The 26,152-nt window shown below is 38.0% G+C and overlaps 2 protein-coding genes across 9 annotated transcripts in view; both read left to right on the forward strand.

Moving 5' to 3' along the window:
- Positions 1–11,808, forward strand: part of myt1b (myelin transcription factor 1b) — a 178,875-nt gene extending 167,067 nt beyond the window's left edge. For 7 of the 8 annotated variants that reach the window (XM_035957359.2, XM_035957358.2, XM_035957361.2 and 4 more), the window contains 4 exons: positions 1,558–1,649; positions 2,362–2,465; positions 6,421–6,564; positions 6,696–11,808. In XM_035957359.2, coding sequence (XP_035813252.2) covers positions 1,558–1,649; positions 2,362–2,465; positions 6,421–6,564; positions 6,696–6,839 — 484 coding nt within the window. In that variant the 3' untranslated portion in view covers positions 6,840–11,808. The remainder of the gene's footprint in view (positions 1–1,557; positions 1,650–2,361; positions 2,466–6,420; positions 6,565–6,695) is intronic. The other variant, XM_035957356.2, reaches the window with a different exon arrangement.
- A 6,765-nt stretch (positions 11,809–18,573) lies between these two features.
- LOC111582027 (protein-L-isoaspartate O-methyltransferase domain-containing protein 2) overlaps positions 18,574–26,152 on the forward strand; it is an 18,333-nt gene continuing 10,754 nt past the window's right edge. Inside the window, 2 exon segments of the mRNA XM_055013236.1 lie at positions 18,574–18,704; positions 23,681–23,841. Of these exon segments, the coding sequence (XP_054869211.1) occupies positions 23,686–23,841 (156 nt within the window). The 5' untranslated portion in view covers positions 18,574–18,704; positions 23,681–23,685.

Raw genomic sequence — 26,152 nt, forward strand, 5'->3', positions numbered from 1 at the left:
TTTGTCTTGAAAAAAAATCTCATAATAGTACCCAGATTCTGTAAAAAACTAAAAATTATGAGGTCCTGTGTCGGATTTCAGCATGAAAAATACTGCACACGGGGTACACTCAGTAATATTTAGAATAAAAGATGGTTAAAAGATGTGTTTAGCTCCTGTTATCTTATAATTTCACATATTTGTAGATGATGGCTTTTCAATGAATTGGAGATCCAAGTTTGTGTCATAAAGAGGCTTGTTTGAATCCCACAAAGCTTTAAAAATGACAATGACAAAATGATATCATTTATCAGAGCCAGAAACTGTCAAGACAGAGACAATATGTTTTGTTTTGTTTTTTTTTACAATTTTCTAACAGACCTTGAATTCCTCATCTGAGACTTAATGTGTTATTTATTAAAAATCACTGTATTCTACGTGTTTGATTTGAAAAGAAATCCAAAAATAGTACCCACATTGTGTAAAAAAACTAAAAACGTTTGCAGTTTACACAGAGTAGATAGGAGATAAACATGGAAATAAATTAAAAATGTAAGCAGTAAAATATCTATAGGATAAACCAGAGTTGTTTTCCAGTATTGGTAACACTTGTGTGGACTGTATGGAATAATTAAAGACATTTGAGGGTTTTTTTGGAGGGTTTTCTTCAGGATTGATCACATTATAACTGTGTCATACTGCACAATACTCATTTCTGAGGTCTTCCTACTTCTAGTCATGGTTGTTCTGTTTCTATAGAGGTGCAGGACTTTAGATTGCAGTTAAGAATGGACCCACAGTGAGTAAAAATATGACACAAAAAAGGGTTCACAAGGTTAAACATGTTCATTTAAAGCAGACTCGTGGACTCGGGTCACAGAACTCAAACCACAAAAGACTTTAACCTTTTATTCTGTCATAGGTTGTGATCTGTTATTATGCTGCCACTTAACAGAAAGAGCACATCTCAATTAAATCTTTTAGTCATGTTCAACTTTTCTTACACATCTGAAGACAAATGGGTTCAACAAAAGATTCAAAAGTCCATTCAGATTTTGTAAAAATGTTGCTGAATTCTAACTTAGCTGTAACGTTGGACCGGCTAACTGTTGCTATGCTAAGCTAAGCTAGTAGCAGCACAAACAGAAGAGTGGTATCAGTCTTATTGCTTAAAATCTGTCCTTCCCAAAAAGATTCTTTAAGTGACAAACACAGAACATTCTTGTGGCCTTTTCTTTTACCTTATCTGGTTTAAATTGATCAGTTTCAACATGTTCTAGATAGTTCTTAGTTAAAGTTTCAGTGGGACATTACCAGCCGGCTGCTTTGACCCAAGTTTCACTCTAAGTTCAGTGTTCTCAGTGGATTTAGTGACACTTTTGATAGTCAGAGATATTAAGAACAACACATATTCACTCAACTGGTGGTTTCGTGCAACGTCCAAAACTTCTTGTACCAATAGAAGCCTCAAGACTTTCACCACGCTAGGATCCCCACCAGGTGGCCATTTACCGCCTAATTAAAATTAACCTTCACCTTATATTATATAACAAGTGACCCTGTTTGTGTCACTTCCAGCCTCTCAGGATGCCCCAGAGCCTTGTACGCCAAGAAGAAGGCCAAGTTCCCCACAGAGGACTACCTGAGCACCAAGTTCAGAGCCAGCGACGGTAAGGATACGTATTTATAGATTGAGATGTATGTCAGAAATACACTATCGTTCAAAAGTTTGGGGTCACTTAGAAATGTCCTTTTTTTTGAAAGAAAAGCAGTTTTTTTCAATGAGGATAACATTAAATTAATCTGAAATACAGTGTAGACATTGTTAATGTGGTAAATGACTATTCTAGCTGGAAACAGCTGATTTTTAATGGAATATCTCCATAGGGGTACAGAGGAACATTTCCAGCAACCATCACTCCTGTGTTCTAATGCTACATTGTGTTAGTTAATGGTGTTGAAAGGCTCATTGATGACTAAAAAACCCTTGTGCAATTATGTTAGCACATGAATAAAAGTGTGAGTTTTAATGGAAAACATGAAATTGTCTGGGTGACCCCAAACTTTTGAACGGTAGGGTTCAGTGTCTATAAGATATAATCTTCACAATGTGACAATTTTTTTTTAAAGTTATTTTTTTTTGTCCTTTGGTTGGCTTTATTGGTGCAGTAGAGAGGCAGACTGATCAAGATGTATGTGAGAAATGAATCTATTCATGAGATTAGTATAGTAGGAATTCATTAGGATCATAGGTACAGAATATGCGTTTAAATAAATTAATTCAGCAAAGATAAAACTGAAAATGTACAGACCAGATACCAAGCTTCTGTCCCTCTGTTCCTTTTCTGTTCTGATGATTCCACTGTCTGTCTGCTGCTTTAGTTCTGGACAACGATGAGGACATCAAGCAGCTCAACAAGGAGATAAACGACCTCAATGAGTCCAACAACGAGATGGAGGCCGACATGGTGAACCTGCAGACTCAGGTGAGCGTTGTTGTCATTTTAGTGAATCCACAGTGGGCTTAAACACTGGTGTTTTTTTTTTAAAAAAAGTATTGAATCTAAAATTCATTTTTGAGACTTAAGGTCATCAGTTCTGAACCTTTGAAAGATATGTTACCTTTAAAAAAAATAGCCCAAATTACACCATTTATCAAAACCAACAACATGAAAACAAATGTCAGAACCAAATCTAAACTTAAAATCGTGATATTTATTCAAAATCTCTTTTTCCTCTGCCAAGGAGCACGGCGGAGTTATGTGACGATCAGCGTTGGTTTGTCTGTCTGTTCGCAATATTACTCAAAAACAGACTAACGGATTTGGATGAAATTTTCAGGGAAGGTCAGAAATGACACAAGGATCAAGTGATTAGATTTTGGCAGTGATGCAGCTTATAGTCTGGATCCATGGATTTGTTAAAGATTTCTGTATCATTGTGAGATAGTGGCACAGTGTCACTGTAACTATGACAACAAGTGAACGCTACGTCAGCTGCCTGCTGACGATCACATGATTGCAATCCTACTACAAATCCACCAGAAGTCCATACAGAAATCTTTAACAAATCCGTAGATCCAGTTAGTGTGTTTTTGAGTAATGTTGCGAACAGACAGACAAACAGACAAATCAACGCCGATCGTCACATAATTTCTTGGCAGAGTAATAATTATATATACGTGTGTGTGTGTGTGTGTGTGTGTGTGTGTGTGTGTGTGTGTGTGTGTGTGTGTGTGTGTGTGTGTGTGTGTGTGTGTGTGTGTGTGTGTGTGCGTGTGTGTATAATGTATTTTTCCAGTATTGGTAACACCTGTGTGGACTTAAAAAATGTTGAACATGTGGAGTTTTTAAATGAATTAATTCATCTATTGTTTTGTCTTTTAATGGTTTATAGCATTATAACTGTGCCATACTTCATAAAAGACATTTCAGAGTTTAATCTCCTTCTAGTCACAGTTGTTCTGTTTCCATAGAGGTGCAGGACCACAGTGAGTAAAACTGCAACAGGAATAGAAGACACTCAGAAAGTGTTTGAGGTTCAGAGGGTTAAAGGAACATTTGATATATTATTTCATTATTGCTCACTTCAGTACACTCAAGGATTTTACTGCTAGTGGCTCTACTTTAGTCTGAAGGGCGAAACTGTAGATAAAAATTAGTGACATTTTTCTGTCAGTTCACTGAATTTATAACCATTTTTTCCTCATGCTACTGTTAAACGATGTCGTCACACTCACCAAGTTACATTTGCTGACTTTAAAAGATAAGATAGGCGTTATTCTAGAGTTTGTTCTTGAGAAATCCAATAACAAACCAGAATCACATCCAGACACTCTGAACATCTAAATCATAAAACACAGCTCACAAATGTATTTAATTTTATTTTCAATAAGCTAAAATATTTCCTAAAACAGCAGTAATTTCACAGAATATCAATAGAAAACTGCCCTCACACCACCACATAAAATCAGACGCTTGAAAATGCAAAACAGAGGGAAAATGCAAATGAAAATTTTACGTTTGGAAGGACTATCATCAGCAAAACCTCCAGACCATTTAATTCTAGAGACACAGAAAGGCTATAAAACAATATATCTAGAAAATCCACCAAGAATAAGAGAAGCAAAGAGCATGAGGGGTCCTGTGTGAATCCTTCAGCCATGTAGTTGAGGTCATATAATCTGCATAAAGAGCAGAATATTTACACAGCCGGTGCGTTTATATGTGTGCATCATTATACCAGATGTGTGGGAGCTTTAAATCCTGTATGCATGTTTTTATCTGTATGGAAATGTGGGGCGAGAAGAACTCAATTTCTTCACTGTGTGTTTCACAATGACTGCACTAAATATAAATTATAAAACTCGTAAAATATTACATTTACCGGTTTCTAGCTTCTTGTCAACAAGTGTGCCAGATTTCAGTCTGTAACAATACTCATACACATGGTACGCTCAGTTATATTTAAAAAGAAGAGGGGTTAAAAAAATGCTTGAGCAAAGAAATAGTAGCTTCTATTAACTTGTATAATTTCATACACTACTGTTCAAAAGTTTGGGGTCACTTAGAAATGTTCTTATTTTTGAAAGAAATATCTCCATAGGGGAACAGAGGAACATTTCCAGCAACCATCACTCCTGTGTTCTAATGCTACATTGTGTTAGCTAATGGTGTTGAAAGGCTCATTGATGACTAGAAAACCCTTGTGCAATTATGTTAGCACATGAATAAAGCTGTGAGTTTTCATGGAAAACATGAAATTGTCTGGGTGACCCCAAACTTTTGAACAGTTGTGTATATTTGTAGATAAGTTTTCAATGACTTTGAGACAACACCTATTTGTGGGGGTTTGTTCAAGTTAACACTCTAAAAAACCTTAAAAATGCAAAAATAGCCCCATTTATCAGAGCTATGCTAAGCTAACGGTCAAAAACAGACAAAATCGATGGATTTTCCAACATTTTTTTATTTATTTATTTATTTATTTATTTATATATATATATATATATATATATATATATATATATATATATATATATATATATATATATATATATATATATATAAATTTTGTGTTACGTTTTGTTTTTAAATCCAAAATAGTTACGATACTCTGTAAAAAAAAAAAAAAAAAAATTAAATGGGCTGTGCTCCTTGTTCACCATTAGTTACTCAGCTTGGACCAACAGTTCCATGACAAATATTCAGAGACTTCTTGATTGAACTGCAGGAATTTTAACTGTCTCTGTGTCTTCTGACTCCAAGGCTTTGGATTAGGTTTTATACTGGTTAGAAATTGGTTTTGGGCTGGTTTTAATGTGGTCTGACACCAGTTTGGTTCTGAAGGGTTAGATGTTTGATTTGGTTTTAGGTGGCTATTGGTTTCCAGTGGTGCAAAATCCATTGTTCATTAATTCTTCATCCCCAATTAAGGATAACATCCCCTGAGTCTTGGCTTCACCACTACCGGTGTTTGAGTCCATGAATAACAAGAACAGCACTCAGAGAGGGAAGTACTCCACCAAGGCTGCTCACTCACCGTATCATTTCCGACGGATGAAATCTTTAATAAAAAATTTCCTTGCTGTGAACACAGGTGTGTGTTATGCATATGTACATTATGTACGGATACCGGATCACGTGACCTAAATCTGAAGCAGGCCGCGGGAATTGATGGGACTCAGAAACACCCCCACAATTTAATTGATTGTTCCTTATATCATTTCTGCAGAAAAGTCCTGATAAGTCTGCAGTGGTGGATTTGTAGTAGGATCACAATCATGTGATCATCAGCAGGCAGCTGATGTAGTGTTCACTTGTTGTCATGGTTACAGTGACGCCGTGCTGCTATCTCTCAATGATACAGAAATCTTTGACAAATCCATGGATCCAGACTATAAGCTGCATCACTGCCAAAATCTAATCACTTGGTCCTTGTGTCATTTCTGACCTTCCCTGAAAATGTCATCCAAATCCGTTAATCCGTTTTTGAGTAATTCTGTACACAGACAGACAGACAGACAGAGAGACAAACCAACGTTGATCGTCGCAGAACTCTGCCGCATTCCTTGGCGGAGTAGAAAAGAATAAACGTCACTGGAAGTCTGAGGACCTACATTGAAGCTGTTGCTGGTTTTGATGAAGGAGTGGAGCTTCTGCAACTCGTGTAATGTTTCTAAAAGACAGACAGCCAGACAGACAGCCAGACAGACAGACAGCCAGACAAATGTATGCCGATCATTACAGAACTCTGCCACATTCCTTGGCGGAGTAAAAATAAAAAAATAAAATCTGGAATCTTGTGTTTACCCAGAGCACATCTCAAGTATGTAGGGTCAACACCTGTGGGCACATGGAAAAATGTTGTAAAATATGTTGCGGTTAAATGACAACCTTAAACCCAAAGTGCTGTGAATGAAACCGTTTGTGTGGTTTCCAGATCTCCTCCATGGAGAAGAACCTGAAGAGCATCGAGCACGAGAACAAAATGATCGAGGAGCAGAACGAGGCTTTGTTCATGGAGCTGTCCGGCCTGAGTCGCGCCCTGATCCGCAGCCTGGCCAATATCCGCCTGCCACACATGGTGAGTCCTCGACCACACTTTCTCCACTCATTTCACTGCATTTGTTTCGAGGTCAATCTCGGCCCCTTCGGGTTTTCTTTTTTTTTTTTGCTGCTCCTCTCAGCTGCGATTGGTTGTCGTTTGCACCACAGCAGGAGCCAATCACTGAGCAGAACTTCGACAGCTACGTGAGCACCCTGACCGACATGTACACCAACAAGGACTGCTTCCAGAGCCCGGAGAACAAGGCGCTGCTGGAGAGCATCAACAAAGCCGTGAAGGGCATCAAAGTCTGAGGCTCGACACACTCAGACGGAGAGAAAACGCAGAACTGTCCTGAAGCGCAGAAAGTGTGACGGAGGTGGAGATGGAGAGATGAAGGAGAGATGTTGAAATACTCTACAATATATTGAAATATGATTCAAAAACAAAAAAGGGAATTCAGGTTACTTCAATAAACAGCAACTTAAAAAAAAATCAACCCAGGGAGCACTCTGTTGAAGAAAAGTGACGCGGACCAAAATCCACACCATGCTGCTGCTGGGATCTCGTCGGAGGAAACCGATTCCTTCAGTCAGAATGGATGGAAAAGAAGAATAATGTTACTAGAAACTGTTATCTGGGGGTTTTGATAATATGCTGTGTGTTTACCTGTTGTCTCTTTTGTGTCCTTAACTGTTTCTGGAGAGGGTTTTTAACCGTTGCGCCGGTCAAAATAGTGCTTCGCTTCAGCCGTAAAGACGTGGAGGAAGGCGGGGACGAGAAGACTCTGATCATGGCCGTCCCGTAGCATTCACTGTGGCTTCGAAAAGCTCTCCGACCCACGACCACACACACCCCAGCAATACGAAGCATGCACTAAACTGAAGGTGTGTTTGCTTCGGGTGGTTTTACCGCAGCAAAGACGTCAGCGGAGATATAAAAATCACGAGACAGATCCAGGAAGAGATGATATCATGTTTTAAAAAGCAGCAGATTAACCCTTTTACCCCCTTTTTTTAATTTAAACTGAAATGATAATAGTAATAGTGTGCACTCATTTCAAATTCAGTTAGTCATATCAATAGTATTTATCGACATAGGAATTGCACTTCATTTCAATGAATAGTTTTGTGGTACAATAATTATTGTTATATATGAATTATTTAAACTTGTGAACTTTTAAATTGTAACTTATTGCCATTTATGTTATTGAGGTTTATTTATTTGAAGCAATCTATTTATTAACTTTGTTTTGTAAAACACAAACACGAAAAAAATGCATCTTTACTGATTATCATGGTCAAATTTGCAGATGTCTCGATATTTTAAGAATCTATATAGATAACTGACAAGGCATATTTTGTTTTGGAGTACTTTTTTAAAGCCTTTTTTAAGTGCAGATGTTTTATAATGACACATTTTTTGTTCTTTTGATAATTTTACAACAAGAAAAAACTTTTATTTGGTTGTTCTTGTTTTTTTTTTCCCTTTTTGTTTGTGTTCCTATTTCTGTTACTGCTACACTCAAAAAGCCACTGCTGAGAAGTTAAAAAAAAAGTATGTATTTATTATTTATTTAATAATATGAAAGAAATTGACTGATATGGCTGTATATTTATTTTGTTATTTATGTGCGTGATGTGACGGTTGAGTCTGAGTAGTCTCAAAGATCCACTGCTAATATTTAAATAAAGAAACAAAATCAATACAAATACTGTTTGATTGCTAATACCGAGACATACCAGCAGCTGATTGTAAAAATAACCCAACAAAAGCAATCACTGTTCTGTTGCTATCCGGTCTCTGTGTGTTTGCTTTTGTCGGGTGAGAAGAAAAGCGTAAAAAAAAAATACAATAGTTTGAAAACGTTACCTCTCCCTAGCGCTTTGTAGCAGCCAGCACCGGCTCACCCAAAACCTCTGTGATGTACCATGGCTGCTTAATTAAGACATTTTCTTTGAAACAAATTCTTATTTATTCTTTTCATCAGTACAATGGTACACGTATAGAGCTCCGTTTCCAGCAGTGTTTTAGTCTGGATGTATGGGTCTAAAACACACCAACACAGCGACATATCCAACCCTAGAGGATACTGTAGGATGGCCTCCTTTTGACAAACTTCTATCAGATAAACATACACACCCTTGTAGCCTTACTCTAGATTTTAATTTTTTGATGCACAAAGTGCCACTGAGAGAAAAAACAGAAGAAGAGAACTCACTTTCTTTCCTGATTCTTCGCATTTCTGCAATGTAACAATGTCTGGTCCTGAGAAGACCACGGCATCAAGAGAGTGGTGATTGTTTCAGATGCCTTTATTTCTCTGCCAAGATGGCCATAAGTACACTATAAATACATTCTGTATAAATAGATTTTAAAGATGCTATATATATGAATATAAACATACATATATATTTTTCCAGTGTAATTGTTGACTTGCTCTTCTTCTTCTCTTGTATTACCTTATCAAAGGATCACTAGCTGTTTAGAAGAGATGTGAGGGGGCGTTATCAATAGGAGGCAGTTACACCTTATTTAATATCACTAAGACCTGCTCAACTGTGGCTTTAAACATACCGTTCAGTCAAGCTGAAGGCAAAGTAGGCACATTGTTGATGATACAGTACTTTGGAAATGTTCTCATAGGTTTCCTTTTCTTTCTTTGAGTTCTTTTACCTGTCTGTCCTTGATCCAGAACTGTCAAAAAATATCTACTGTTTGTTGTACTACTGAATCTGAGAAATGACATGTCAATTTGAAACTAGATGGTTGGCTCTTTGTTCCTAAGTGTCATGTGAGTTCATGTATAGTAAATGGGAAAAAAACTGAAAAAAGAAAAGAAAAAGATGATGATGATGCCTCTGAATAATGTTCTGCACATAGTGTTTAGCGACATTGTGCAGTTATTGTACTATTAATGGTCAAGGCCTGCTCGCTGTGAGCTCTCTAATGTAATGAAACAAGCAAGTAGGAGACTTTAGTGTAACCTGCCTTTGAGTGATGCGTCGCAGCTGCTGTGGTGTACAGTATGATACCCTTGTTGATGTCAAAGGCATGTTGTAAATGTGCTTTTAGCCAATGTAGAATGAAACTCCTTTGTGCACTTTCTGAATAACCGTTGAAAATGCCAGCATTTGACTTGTGAGAACCCCAATAGATAGATCACGGGCAATAGCGTTGTCCCACCTGTTTGTTGCTGTTCACATAGACATAAACCACCTGTAGGCTGCGTCGGATAGAGACGTGTTTGATTCAGGGGGTTTGAAATGTATTTTTTTTCTAAAAAGGAAGTGGTACATTCTTTTTCCAAACAAAAAAACCAAAAGAGATTGACAGGAAGCAGAGTTTGGTTCTCAGGTGACCGGGGAGAGCTGCTAAAGCAGAACAGAGCAATGCCATAGGTCAGCCAGTCAGCTGAAGCTAGAGGCGATAGCAGCGGCTGGATCAAGGCCTCGTGTGAAATGAGATGAGTGTGTGGGAGTGGGAAATTGATTTGCCAGGCTACACTATCTCCCCTTTGTTTTAGGAGGAGGCGTTTGTTGCATAAATACGTGTCCGTCACTCAAAAGAATGTCAAAGCTTTTTATGACTTTTAAACCCCCACCTCCCCCCGACCCTCCACCGCTCCACTCCCCTCTGTCGTTCACGTCTTGTCTAACCTTTCCTCAGGAAGGATAGTTTGGATGCATTTGGTTAACAAAGTAGCGTATTCTTCCTCTTGAAAATGCACGAGAATACTACCCGAGAGTGTTAAGACTGTGAATATTCTCCTAACTTATTTGATATGGCATGACCCCTTTTAAACTGCTTGATGAAATTGTCTACTGAGGTATGTAAATGAATAACACTGAGGCCATGAAAGCATAGCATTTTCACAAAAATGTCAGCTGAGAAAGTGAACGCAGCCCACGGTCGGTTCTGCGCCCACGCACTGTATGTTTTCTTATTTACATAAAAGTACTGAGTGATGGAGTGAGGAGTTTTATTATTCTAAATAGCAAAGGAACAACAAACTGGTCAGGGTTCAGTTCCCCCCTGAAGCACCTGGGATGAAATTAAACTTTCAGGGAAACCAGTCTGCACCAAAATCCAGGTGTGTGTTTAAGGTTTTATTATTGGGGGGGTGGGGGGGGCACCTTTTACCTGTCACGAGCAGGGCGCACCGCATAGAAAATGACTCACGATAAAGAAATGTCAAGCTGAGTGGCACTTTTTCATCAAGCTGAGCAAAACCAAAAGACCCCCGCCCCCCAAACCAACCACCTCCCCTGCTGTAGTCTCCAAGATGTGTGGTCTTAACATGTGTGCCTTTCTCACTCCACTCATTTCAAGATAGGGTATGTTTACACCTGGTTCTAATACTGCTCAAAACACTCGGTCTGGATCTAGATCTAGTCTTACTTTTTCGTGGCGGAGGGGCAGGTTTTACTCTGTATAAATAAATGTGTCTTTTACATGCAGGCAAGAGGCAATTCTGTGACAGACATAACACAAACACACACACACACACACACACAAAAAAAAAACAAACGACGAGCTTTTTGTTAGGCTAAAGAAACTGTGATCTCATTCTGTCGATTCAGGTACCAAACTGCATGGACAGTTTCTGTGAAGGAAATCTGAAGAACGTCATCGTCATTCATCCCTAGATAACGCATCAGTGTGCAGGGCATTATTTTGAAACAAGTGGAAGTCTCTGTACATATTTGTATTAAGAAGAAAAACAGTGTTATTGTTGTTGTATTGAAGACAAGTTGAAAATGGTTTCAAAGAAAAAGAAAAAAAAAAGATTAGTTTGTGACAAAGAAAAAAAAATCCACAGCCAAGGGTTGTCCTGCTAGCACATTTTTACAGAGATGAGCTATTTTTACTGGTGATTTTCTAGGCATTGATATTGATATCCTTTAAAAAGAAAAAAGTACTAAACTTCCAAAATTACAAGCACTTCCACAACAATAGATTGTATGGTAATTTTTGTTACTTTTGTAGACGTGGTCGTTCCTTTGCTACTGCACTGTTTTTTGTAAAGTGGGACAGGCCTTGGCTGTGTGTCCTCGGGGTCTCATGTTTTTTTGTTCATGTTTTTTGTTTGTTTTTATTTTTGTTTGGGAAGTAAAACACTGTAGATGGGCCGAATTTGTGACTGTGTGTTTGTGTACTTGTGTACATGTTCCTGTTCCTGTGTCAGTGTTATAAAGCAGAGAAGTGATGTCAGTTATTGTGGGGGTATGAAGCATTTTAAATGTTCTCTATGAAAAACACAAATAAAGACTCATAGACAAACATGACTCTATATTATCACTGCGTACGTATGCATGTGTGGTGTGTGTGTGTGTGTGTGTGTGTGTGTGTGTGTGTGTGTGTGTGTGTGTGTGTGTGCGTGTGTGTGCGTGTATGTGTGTGCGCTTGTGCATCTGTTGTGAGGACCTTTGTGAGTTTCAATACCAAGTGAGGACATTTGTGAAAAGCTGGTCCTCACTTTAGGAAACACCTTCAAATGGTTGTTTCGGGGTTCAGAGGTTCACATTAGTTTTAGGCAGATGCCAGACACTACGTTATGTAAATGATCAGGAATAGAATCACCTTTATTGGCCGAGCATGTGAATAAATACATGGAATATGACTCACAGGTGTATTTAAACAGGGGCCACAGGTTACAGAGGGAAAGTTATTGTAAAACTATTATGTCCAACTGTAGATATTTGTAAGAGCATGTTTAAAGTAAACCAAAGATTAATGCAAATACAGTTAATAAACAAGAGAAGCACTCAGAGAGCACAGTATTCTGAGCTGCTCAGTCGTATCATTTCCGATGGCTGAAATCACAGCAACATAGAATGTGGCCTTTTAATATAGATGTACCCACAAACATAATGACCTTACACTGACTCGTGTTATGCATGTGTATGTTATGTACAGATACTGAATCACAAAACCTAAATATGTAGCAGGCAGCAGGAATTGATGGGACTCAGAAACACCCCCACAATTTAATCAATTGTTCCTTGTATCATTTCCGATGGATAAGTCCTGATAAGTCCACAGTGGTGGATTTGTAGTAGGATCACAATCATGTGATCGTCAGCAGGCAGCTGATGTAGTGTTCACTTGTTGTCATGGTTACAGTGATGCCGGGCCGCTAACTCGCAATAATACAGAAATCTTTAACAAATCCGTGGATCCAGACTATAAGCCTCATCACTGCCAAAATCTAATCACTTGGTCCTTGTATCATTTCTGACCTTCCCTGAAAATTTCATCCAAATCTGTTATTCCGTTTTTGCGTAATGTTGCTAACAAACAGACAGACAGACAAACGAACACCAATCGTCACACAACTCCACCGTTCCTTGGCAGAGTAACAATCAAGATGAAGTTAGTGACACCTAATCTAACTGAGGTAGGAAAATGATTTTCTGAACAGCTTTTCTGTGTGACTTTGTGAATAGTTGATATTCAGTAAATACGGTGGTTCAGTGTTGGGGTTCAGAATGAGTTGTTCTTGACAGATTTAAATGTTCATCAGAGCGATGGTCTGTGACTAGGAACTGTTTTGGTGACTTGTTGTTTTGGTGTTCAGTGCTCTGTACCGCCAACCAGAAGGGGGACGTTTATGTAGGTTGTCTACAGGTGTGATGGTCTGCAGTGATGTTACCTGTTTGCTTTCTGACTCTGTACATGTAGAAGTCCTGGGTAGAAGCCAGGTAAACCTCATGTGAGTCCTGACTGTCCGTTGTCAGGTGGTGTCTGTCTTTTTTGGTGGCCGATCCAAATCAGACAGTAGCTGAAGTGCAGAGAACAGAGTGAATTATTGAATCAACAGTTTCTGAAGGTTTCTAAAGTTGCCTTCAGGTTGCACTTCCTGGTGCAGGATGTGCATCTTCTGCTTGACCTTTTTGCTGTTGATTGTCTCTGTTGAGTGTCCATCTCAGATCCTTGAAGACTGCATATTGGGAAACCTGAAGTTTGCTTGGTGAGGGAGTACAGTGCAGATGGGCTCCTCCACAAAGGCAAGTGTGGTCTTTGCAACATTAGATGGTTGTTTGAGTGTTTAGACCAGATTAGAATCACACAGAATCACATTACTAGGGTTAAAGTAAGGGTTGGGTTACACATTTAGCTGCAGCACTTGTATTTCTTGTGTTGCTTGGACAGAAAGCACACAGTCACATTGTGGGGACTCCTTATGGGGACAAAAAGCAAATCCCAAACAATCATTAATTTGAGTGTGAAGACTTGATTTAAGCTTAGGTTAAAGTTTAGGTGCTGAGTCTTAGGTATTATACTTGAAGAATGACCTTTTGTTTTCACAGCTTTAACTTTACACCTCCAAGTTTTTAGCAAAATGGGTTTTCATCATACGAGAAGTTCCATAGCAAGTCGATGTCATGTTTTGAGGTTAAGACATGGGCAGGGAGGTCATATTTAAAAACAAACCGGTTCTTACTTTAATATGCACCTTGAAATACCTGTTTTAAAGTTTATACTGACTATGAAAGTCTAGATTAAGTTTAGTGTAAGAGTTTAGAGGCTTAAGGGCAAGGACATGCACTATGCCAATTTGCAGCCTCAGAGGTATAGAATTGTATATATACATATGTGTGGATGTGTGAGACTATTCATCTAACATTGTCATAACACTATTATGTTAAATAAGTAAAATGCTTGTGTATAATATGTGCTAAGTCATATAAGAGACACTCTGTCTTACTGGTAAACAAAATGGGGGACCTCAGTTTGTTATTAATGTGTAGTTACATGTCATTGTTATGTTGAGCAGCACTGACATCTGGTGGAGCACTTACTGAATCTGCATGTTGTGTAAACTCACTCACAACCAGCATTTTATCAAAGACCATCTTTCTTTTCTCAGATACTTTGTGACAATCCAGAAATTCTTAAATCAACACACTAATGCAGCCAAATTCTTTCAGCAGCTCTTTTGAAATATAGTCCAACAGTTGCTGTTTTTTGCAGCCAAACACAAGAACAAACATTAACAGTTGGCCACTGTAAGATCTGGCATAGCTAAGTATTTCCATTTATCCACAAGAAACCACTGACAGCACTGAATCAATCTTCATCCTACTTTCTGGAAGTAAACAGAAAGCGCTGTAGCACCATACTGAAAAAGCACATTCATGCATTTATAAGTGTAGTTAGGATTACTCTCTTGATTAAAACATGTCCTTCTGCCAATTAGCTTTATTTTGCCAAGAGTACGGACACCTGGATGCAAACCTCCTCACAATTGAAGGCATCACAGGTGAAACTGCGTTAGAGTAGTTTTATAATGTCTTTGTTTCGTTGAACAGTTTCCTTCAAACCCTGACAGGTACAAGGTTTGAGGCTAATGTCACAAATAGGGAGGGATCACTGAACATTCTAACTCATGTAAAAGGCCCCCAGGCTGAAAAAGACATAAATAACACATCATTTATAGTTGTTTTGAATCTCTTTGTAGTTTTTGTCTTCTCATGGTAGTCATTTTGCATTTCTTTGTAGCTGTTGTGTTTGTAGTCATCATGTTTTATGTCTTTGTCGGGAATTTGTGTCTCTTTGCAGTCCGTCTTCTATTCCAGACAATCCCTATTCATAACGATGTTTTACAGAGCATTGTCTCATATTTGTATTAATTTTCTTTAGGTTTTGTAGCTGTTGTTTGTAGCCATCATGTCTTATGTCTCTGGAGTGAATTTGTGTCTCTTTGCAGTCAGTCTGTGTTTATTTGTGGCACTTTTCTGTCTCTTTGTTGTGTTTTTTTTTTTTGACTGACCTTCCAACAAAAACTATTAACAGCCACCTTTTTGCTCAGTGTCAAATAAACTGAAAATATGATGAAAAATGCTCATTTGTGGAGTCGTTCAAGAAAATACTGAAGCTTATTTCAATATTATCAAATGTTCATTGTGTCACATTTTAGGAAGTAATTTCTGTATTGTAGTATACCTTTTTATTTCACTATACTCTGTTTCATAAATCAGTTTTTATTTCATAATAGAAATTACACTTTTATTTCAGACGATCCCTATTCACAGTGATGTTATGCAGAACATTGTCTCATTTATACTAATTTCTTTCAGCTTTTACTCAAATGATCAGGCTAAAATCTAGACTAAAAGAGACATAAATGACACATCATTGACAGTTGTTTAGCATCTCTGTAGTTTTTTTTGTCTTCTCATGGTTGTCATTTTGCATTTCGTTGTAGCTGTTTTGTTTATAGTCATTACGTTTTTTGTCTCTGTAGTGAATTTGTGTCTCTTTGCAGTCAGTCTGTGTTTATTTGTGGCATTTTTCTGTCTCTTTATTTTGTATTTTTTACTGACTTTAAACAAGAAATCTTATCATAGTAAATCATGCCCTGTTTCATAAACCAGTCATAAAACAATGTGATAATGGATTTTTTTTTCTCCATAAATGACACTTTTATTTCAGGCAATCCCTATTTGTAATGGTGCTATACAGAGCATTTTCTCATATTTATATACATTTTGTATAGGTTTTTACTCCAAGTATCAGGTTAAAATGTATCAAAATCATAGCAACACCTCTCACAGACTGATATTTTACTCCATTTTTTTAAGTCACTGTGTACCTGCAACCTGAAATAACATAAAGAGTTGTACTGAAGCCATTCTCATAGGGACCCCTCACCAGCTCAAATCCTCTCCCATCTCTGCTATCTCACTCTCTGATTTCTCCATTCCTCTCTCTTCCTCTGTAAGAAATTTGGGAGTCATCTTTGACCCACATTTGTCATTTGAACACCACATACAAAATCTCTGTAAAATTTCATTTTTTCATCTAAAAAACATCTCAAAACTCCGTCCCACTCTCTCCCTCTCCGATGCTGAGAAGCTGGTTCATGCCTTTGTCTCCTCCAGGCTGGACTACTGCAATGCCCTCCTCGTCGGGATCCCAGCAAAAAGCCTCCTAAAGCTTCAACACGTGCAAAACACCGCCGCTAGGATCCTGACGAGGACGCCCAAACAGGCCCACATCACACCTGTCCTCCGTAACCTCCACTGGCTTCCAATCGCAAAACGCATCCAGTACAAAATCTGTTTGCTTGCCTACCAGTGCATTCATGGACATGCCCCGGACTATCTTTCAGAACTCCTAACCCTTCGCACCATCTCCAGACAACTTCGATCCACTAATACCAACCTTCTGTGCACTCCAAGATCCAACCTGAGAACAATGGGTGATAGAGCGTTCCAGACAGCTGCTCCTGAACTGTGGAACACATTACCACCACCCCTGAGGGCCCCACAGTCCCTGGAGTCATTTAAGAAAGGGCTGAAGACATTCTTATTTAAGCTCTAACATATTTACCATTTCTAAAGTATTTCTTTTAAATGCATTGTAGCACTTTGAGATTTTATATGTAAAGTGCATTATAAATTAAAGGTATTATTATTATTATTATTATAAAACTTGACTTATTTTTATACCTGGGGCATTTCTGGTTTGTAATTTAATCTGATTTTACTTCCAGCTGTTCTTGTTTTAATTGATTTAGTTGCTTATAAAGTCTACCTTATCTTATATTGAAAATGAGTCCTCTATCCCTCAGAGTTTGACATAAGATTAAAAAAAACTTTATTGATCTCTCACCTGGAGAATTTACATGTTGCAGCACCTGGATAAAGATAAAGCTTTAAAGAAGCAAGACAACAATTACACAAAGTACAATAAAATAAAGATAAAATAAAGGTCTCATGAAGACAATGAACAAGGCCATGATGAATTCACACATGGTATGGAGGATAATTGCAGTCAAAAAACCTTACTGAAAGAAAAAAACTTCAAAATTAAAAAAATAAAGTTTGAATGGATGTTGTTAATACTTCGAAATCCAATAAAAGAACACAAGTCCCAGACTAAAAGAAACATAAATGACACATCATTTGCAGTTGTTCTGTATGTCTTTGTAATTTTTTTTGTCTTTCTATTATCAAATGTTTATTGTGTCAGTTTTCAGGAAGTAATTTCTCTATTATAGTGTACCTTTTTATTTCACTATGCTCCATTTCAAAAAGCTGTTTTTCACAATGGCATTTTTCATAAATTACACCTTTATTTCAGAAAATCACCCTTCATTATGATGTTTTACATCGCATTGTCTCGTAATTGTATCAATTTTCTTTAGGTTTTTACTCAAATTATCAAGTAAAAATGTAAAGACTGGGCGCTGAGCTGATCCCGAATCTGTCAAAATCCCAGCAGAAACCTTAACAGCCACCTCTTTGTTCAGTGTTTAATAAATTGAAAATATGATGAAATCATATAAAAAAATAATAATGTGTGGAGTCATTTAAGAAAATACTGAAACATATTTCATTATGATTAAATGTAGTAATTTCTATATTGTAGTATACCTTTTTATTTCACGATGCCCTGTTTTTCATAATGGCATTTTTCAAAGATTACACTTTTATTTCAGAAAATCACACTTCATTATGATGTTTTACAAAACATTGTCTCATATCTATATACATTTTCTTTAGGTTTTGTGGCTGTTTGTTGTCATTACGTTTTTTGTCTCTAGTGAAATTGTGTCTTTCTGCACTCAGTCTGTGTTTATTTGTGGTACTTCTCTGTCACTGTTCAGTATTAAATAAATTGAAAATATGATGAAATCTTTTTTTAACCGTTAAGTCATTTAAGAAAATAGTAATTTCTGTATTATAGTGTACCTTTTCATTTCACTGTGCCGTTTTTCATAACAGAATGTTTCATAAACTACAGTTGTATTTAAAAAAAATCTGTCTTCATTAAAATGTTTTACAGGACAGTGTCTCACATTTAATATTCATTTCACTGTAAATAGCTTAGAAATGGTGCAAGTTAAAATCTGACTGTGCTGAATTGAGTGACCAGTTTGACAAAATCCCAGCATCAAACCTTGAATAAATGTTGTTAAAATATTGACTGTTACTGGGTGTGTTTGGGTTTTTCTGCCACATGTGGACTGTTGCAGCGAGCAGCAGAAACTAGGCCACCTTCTTCTTTACGCCGCCGTGCGTCGCCTTACGTCTGACGTCAGCGCGTCAGCTGGCCGAATGTTTACATCCAGCAGCAGCGGTGTGTTTGTGAGCGGAACCCCAACAACAAAAGACCGAACCGAAGCAGAACCCAGCGGGACCCCGACTCTCCGGCGGGTGTTACAGCAGGTAGTGGAGCGGCTCGGCGAGGATTCGTTGCGGAGCCGCAGCGAACGAAGCTCCGCGACGGGTCCTCACAGCTCCCGTTAGCTCCTCGTTCTTCTCTCCTTGTTTTTCTTTTCTTCCAGCGCGGAGCTGAACGCGGTTATTTCCGTCGGTGTTGACCTTGTCGCTCCGTGACAGTTCTCTACACACGGTCTAGGTTGCTTTTCCGCTTTATTCTCGGTGTTTGTTGCGGTGTCAGAGCGTGATTTTGTTTGCGTTTCTTCGAAATTGGATCGCCTGAGTGGCGCAAATCGCCGCCGCAGCAGCAGCAACAGCGCGCGGACACTTTAGCGTTATAACGGGACCTGCGTTTGTTTCGACTCTCCGGTAAAAAGACCGTTAAAAGAGGAATAACCGTGTGAGCCGATTCACTGAATCAGCAGATGGATTGTGAGACTGTAACGGCGGCGTTGTGCAGGAAGTGTTGTACCCTACTAGCCTACTAAACCACTTAGTGTGGTCCACATTGGCTCAGCAGCGCCCCTGTTGGCCAGCTGCGCTCACTGCATCAAGAAACAATAACTATGCAGCACATTTCAAAAACAGAATGTTTAAAATAAAACAGCGAAAGCACCAAACAGGCCTTATCAAATCAAGGCAAAAATAACAAGTAGGATTAAAGGAGTTAAAGACTTAGAAACAAGAGTATTAATAATTAAATAAAGACAGACTTAGACGTAAATAGATCCTTTATTCACCCTTTTTCAAAATATCATGCAAATTGTGCTGATAGAAGAAAAAGGTGCAAAATTGTGCTGGTAATTATAAAAAAAGTGTAATAAAAAGTCTAAGTAAATTATAGTATAATAATGACTTTATTTACCGTTCAAAAGTTTGGGGTCACCTATTTTTGAAAGAAAGGCATTTTTTTTCAATGAAGATAACATAAAATTAATCAGAACTACAGTCTAGACATTGTTAATGTGATAAATCACTATTCTAGCTGGAAACAGCAGTGTTTATTTATTTTTTAGTTTTATCAGCTTTTTAGTGACGGGTACAATTCACATGTGCCAGCATGTGCACAATATTACCATTATTCTTTTGTCGGAAGACAGTTTCCCATCCAAGAAAATACAATAAAATAAACTGAAACATGAACATCTTTATGAACATTAGGGAGTGACCATTACATTGTCTTTAACTTTTTAGACTCAAAATTAAATTGGGCTTTTTAATTTTTATAGACCCAACCCATTTTCCCCAACATGCTACAAACCAGTCTTGGTTTTGGTTTACATCACTGTCATCTCTTCCATTTTATAAATATCCAGTGTTATAGCCCACTGTGCTGACATGGTGGGAATATCCTGCGATAGCCATTTCTTCATTATCGATTTCTTACTTGCAACCAACAAAACAGTCAGTAGATAGTATCCTTTTTTCTCCAGAAATGGCAGATTTTTAATGAAAGCAACCATCACTCTTGTGTTTTAATGCTACATTGTGTTAGCTAATGGTGTTGAAAGGCTAATTGATGATTAGAAAACCCTTGTGCAATTATGTGAGAGCATGAATAAAAGTGTGAGTTTTCATGGAAAACATGGCATTGTCTGGGTGACCCCAAACTTTTAAATGGTAGTTGTACGCACTAGTTATACAACAACATACAAAAGTCCTGGTTCAAATAAAATAGACGACATCACATACAAACAGGTCTAAAAAAATTATTTTAACAACTGATTTCAAACGAGACCAGAACCAAGGGGTCACCCTCAGATTTAATGCCTTTGGAACAGATAGAAGGATCCACCTGAGGATCTAAAGCTGCAAACTGGCTGATCTATAGCTCAGGACCAGAAACATTAGAATCAGTTCTAAAACAAACGGGCACCATCTCAGCCTGGATGCTCTGAAAACGAGGTTTCGTGTCGCTGTTGGTTCCTTCAGCGTTTCACCACCTGCCGACTGCTTCATCAGCTCAAAGTGGCATCAAAGGCAGAACGTCCAGTAACATTTAAATGCTGCATGGGCCTTTGTTCTTTTGTAGCCTCATGACTGCCGCCACCATTTGGCAGCCACTTGGCCCTATGATCTCTGTCCTTTGGCTTCGTCCTCCACTGTTGTTTCTAACATTTTCGTGAAGCTCAGCCACACCTAAAGTTCTGCTGCTTCATTTAGGCCTTTATCTCTGCTTTATTGGTGCTCGGAGCCACACATGGTGCATTTTGTATTTTCAAATCTGAAATTTATGGCTCGACTTATTGGCTGAGCAATGTGACAAAAAAACACATTTACTTCAGTCTAACAGGTGATTTACAGTCTCAGTTGTTTTTCTTGACAAAACATGCTTCAGAACTGGTTTTCTGTATTGAAAATATGTGTTTTCTCCTAGTCACGAGACCTAAATAAGTAGAACCAACAAAGGAAAAGCACCAGCATCGAGCACATATCTACCAGGCACAGGCCTTTGGAAGCCCTGACCTTCACAGGCAAAATGCCTCACAAAATGCAAACAGTGAAAATGGGGAGATGCAAAATGATCTAAATGAAATGCAAAAGGACTACAAAGAGACTCCAAATGGCTAAAAATAGACACAAAACAGGGTAAATGAAATACAAAGCAGCCAAAATGAGCCCCAACGCGACCAAATTTAAATGCAAAATGACCACAAACAGATGCATAATGACCACAATGAGACATATAATGATTAGTTGAGGTGCAAAATATCCACAAGCTGGAGGCTTTAGAAATGTCTGTGCACAGGATCCCGGTGTTTCCATGTTTCTACATTGCAGACGTCATAAACAAGCAAAACTCAGGACAGCTTTGCACCAAACAAAGATAGTAAACAAACACTTAAAATACATCCCAGGTAATGGCTTTCACAGAAAATATTTTCATTAATAATATTACAAAAAACATCACGTAGCTTTTTTTGTTGAGCAAAATTATATTTGTTTCAGAAAACTTACTGTCAATATCAGGATTTACATCAACTTTATTCTAATTTGTCTCTTTATTATGGTATATTGCCCAACCTTATTTGAAGTTGTCACAAAAGGACAAACATTGTTTAGGGCTGCAGGTAACAGCAGGTTATAGTAGGGCTGCAGCTATCGATTATGTTAGTAATCGAGTATTCTATCGATTATCCTGGTGATTAATCGAATAATCGGATTCTGCGCTTGACATGCACATTACAGCATCAACAGCAGAAGCAAGCGCACTGTGCAACAGAAATAACCGTCCTGGTAGAACACGAGCGTACATCTGTGGTGTATTATACATATAGAGTATAGTACAGGGGTATTGTACATATATAGTATAGTACAGGGGTATTGTACATATATAGTATAGTACAGATGTATTGTACATATATAGTATAGTACAGATGTATTGTACATATATAGTATAGTACAGGGGTATTGTACATATATAGTAGAGTACAGATGTATTGTACATATATAGTATAGTACAGGGGTATTGTACATATATAGTAGAGTACAGATGTATTGTACATATATAGTATAGTACACTAGTATTGTACATATATAGTAGAGTACAGATGTATTGTACATATATAGTATAGTACACTAGTATTGTACATATATAGTGTAGTACAGGGGTATTCTACTAAAACTAAAGCCATGGGAACCCAACATGTATTTAGTTGTTGATGCAGAAATCCCATAAATATGTTTTTATGTTTGATCCATTTAAACTGCTGCTACTGCAGCTGATAGAACACAAATAAGAAAACTGATCAGTTTATTAGTATTGATTACAGAGAATATTCAATCAGTAACTTTAGTTACTCTTTGATTTGTTCACAAATTGAAGTGATTTCCTTCATTATGAGTCAGTGTCAGACCTAAATGTACTTCAATACAATATCATATTTGAATATATTAAGTTTGATAGTTTTATTGTGCAGCTGTCTGTTACCAATAATCGGCTGCATTGATCGCTAAAATAAATACATTTAGTGTGATTAAGTTTACTACCAGAATTCCTGTCTTACATCATTTCCAGTGGCAGCTTTTTACTGTCATAAATTTTTATGTTCTTAATTGTTCTCCATTAAAACAACCTGTTCATGATTGGTTCATTTAGTGCAGAAAATGAGTCAAATGATTGTTAAACGCTCCTGTTTGTGTGACGAGTTTGAAGCAGAAAGTCTGAGTTAACAAAGAAAGTTGGAAACCACCTTCATACCTGTTAACTCTGATGGAGGTTTTAGTTTTTGTCGACTCACACAAAGAAAGCCTGGCTATATTTAACTAGCTTCATAGTTCAGTCCTCTGATCTGATAAATGCCAGAAACATTAGAAAAGCTGCACCGGTTAAAATAGAAGCATCCCATCAAATCTGAAATCCCCTTGTAATTTATTGATTATAGGTCCGGGTCCGTAATGGATGGAGTCTGGGTCCAGTTAGTGACCTGAGGTATAGTATGTAGTGGAATAAACGGAGCCCCGATTCAGAGAATTTTGCCTAAAGAAATTTTAGTAATCAAATTACTAGAATAACTCGAGGAGTCATTTCAGCCCTAGTTCATGGTATTGAATAGTCTACTGATTATGTTCTTGGTTAATCCATTTTATTCAATATTTAATTATTTATAGCGCATCCTCAATTTTGGGAAGCTTTGACCAGAAATGATTTGTCTGCTGCATTTAATTTGTTTCAGCTCAGTGTTTTAATAAATATCAGAGTAATGTGATTCAAATTTCAACTGTTTTTTTTTTATTTTGCTCATATTTATAATTCTAGTTTTAAAGTGCAAAAATCTAGAACTCCGACATTTCTCAACCCTGAAATCTCCCATTTCAAAAAGAAATCAATATCAGTTGAAAAGTGCAGAAATAAAACATTTAAACAAAAAAAAAAAAGTGAACATAAGCAGATAAAATGCTCTTTTGTGTGCAGCAGTGCTCTGTGTTTGTGATCATGCCGTTTGGGATCATAAACCTGAATTCCTTCTTACTTCCTGCAGTCAGGATGGGTGGAGCTGTGAGTGCCGGTGAGGACAATGATGACTTGATTGACAACCTGAAGGAGGCTTATTACATCCGCTCAGATCTGGTGGAGCGAGCATTTAGAGCCATCGACCGGGCCGACTACTACCTGGACGAATACCGGGACAATGCCTACAAGGTGAGCAAAGAAGTCGTCTGTGGAATCAGCCAGTTATGGGATTCAAAAGAAATTCAGAGCTGGTAAATGTACAGTCGTGAACAAAAGTTTCCATACGTTTGTAAAGACCTTATATATCATGGCAGTACTGAGTTTGTAATGACTCCTATGAGTCTTTTTTGCTATGATGGAATGATTGAAATAAGTGTATATTTATCGCAAAAAGACAATCGTGCATTTTGGTCCTTATGTAACTTTATTACAGGTCTTCTGGAAATATTTAAAAAATCTTCTGGTTCAAAGCTATACATACAACAACATGAATTATCACTTTTTTAATCAGAGTATTATTCAAAGTTTTTTTAACTGTCAGGACCTCTTCTTGTGAGTGATTATGATTGACTACAGCTGCTGACTCCTCTGAGCCCATTTAAATAGGACTCATTTGATCAACTCATTAGACTCAGAAACAACATTACAGTGGAAAAATCTTGAGAAGTTAAGCAAAGATCCGAAGAAGCAAATCACTGACTCGTAAAGTCAATTAGTCACAATGAACAGAAATATGTTTGGAGGAGAGAAGGTGAGGTCTTTAACCCCAAGAACACCAAACCTACCATTAAGTATAGTGGTGGCAGTATCATGCTCTTGGGTTAAATCAACCTTTACAACTACGAAGACCAGTACTGAAAGTAGTCTTTCAGATGGAATAAACTTTTAAAACTGTTGTGTCAGTGCAACAATCAGAAAGAAAAAAATAACTGTTCTAAACTATCACCTGCTGCTGAGAGACAATTGGTCAGGATGGTCAAGAATCAACAAAATGTAGGTCTGAATGAATGAGAAGCTGTTGGAACACAGCTGTCAGTGTCCACAGGGTTTTACATCAACATGAGCTGAGAGGATCCATGAAGAAGGAAGTTCTTCCTCTAGAAGCAGAACCTTAAAGGTCCACTGAAGTCTGCTGCTGATCACATGGACAAAGAAAAGGCCTTCTGGAGGAAAGTTCTGTGGTCAAATGGACGAAAAACTGATGAGAAATATGTTTGGAGGAGAGAAGTTGAGGCCTTTAACCTCAAGAACACCAACCCTACCGTCAAGCATGGTGGTGGCAGTATCATGCTCTGTGGAAATGGAGGTTTACACAAAGTAAATAGAATAATGAAGGAGGATTAAAACCTAAAACCATCAGTAGAAGGTTAATCTTGGACACAGTTGGATGTTCCAACAAGACAGTGACTCCAAACACACATCAGAGGTGGGAAAGAAACAGTTCAATCAGGCTAGAATGAAAGTTCTAGACTGGTCTCCTCAAAATCCCGAATTAAACCCATCAAGAAGCTGTGGACTGATGAAAAAATAAGTCAGAAAGACAACACATTTGGTTGAACTGCACCAATTCTATACAGAGGAGTCAAACATAAACCAGAAGCTTGTAGATCGAAACCAAAACTGCCTAGTTTAGGTAAAAATGGGAAATTTCACCAAATATCATCATTGCTGTCTGTGTATTTTTGACCCACCAGATTTTGTCATGACAAGTGTATTAAATCTAGGAAAGAACCAAAGGTCCCGATTGTTATTACAAAGACGCATGTTTTAATGAGGGTTTAATGAGGGTGGTTAGCACTTTCGCCTTGCAGCTAGAAGATCCCTGGTTTGCGTCCCGGCTTTCCCGGGATCTTTCGGCATGGAGTTTGCATGTTCTCCCTGTGCATGCGTGGGTTCTCTCCGGGTTCTCCGGCTTCCTCCCACAGTCCAAAAATATGCTGAGGTTAATTGATTATTCTAAATTGCCCGTAGGTGTGAATGTGAGAGTGCTTGTTTGTCTTTGTATGTAGCCCTGCGACAGACTGGTGACCTGTCTAGGGTGTCCCCTGCCTTCACCTGAGTCAGCTGGGATAGACTCCAGCCCCCCCATGACCCTAGTGAGGATTAAGTGGTGTATAGATAATGGATGGATGGATGGATGTTTTAATGATTCCATCCTAGAAAAACTCATAGGTACAGGAGTCACTGGAAACTCAAAACTGCATGCATGGTCTTGTTTGTGGTCTTGTAGTGTATATAAACTACTTTTCACAGCTACATACTGTTCTTTTCTTTTTTCTTCAGGACTTGGCGTGGCGACATGGAAACATCCACCTTTCTGCTCCATGTATCTACTCTGAGGTGATGGAGGCTCTGGATCTCCATCCTGGACTCTCCTTCCTCAACCTGGGCAGTGGGACCGGATATCTCAGCACCATGGTCGGCCTCATACTGGGTACAAACTGACATCTGTGCTCGTTTGAACTTTACTGACAAAACTGAATCCCTCATCTCCAGACAT

Source organism: Amphiprion ocellaris, chromosome 8, assembly GCF_022539595.1.
Source record: "Amphiprion ocellaris isolate individual 3 ecotype Okinawa chromosome 8, ASM2253959v1, whole genome shotgun sequence".
In the NCBI taxonomy this organism is placed as follows: domain Eukaryota; kingdom Metazoa; phylum Chordata; class Actinopteri; family Pomacentridae; genus Amphiprion; species Amphiprion ocellaris.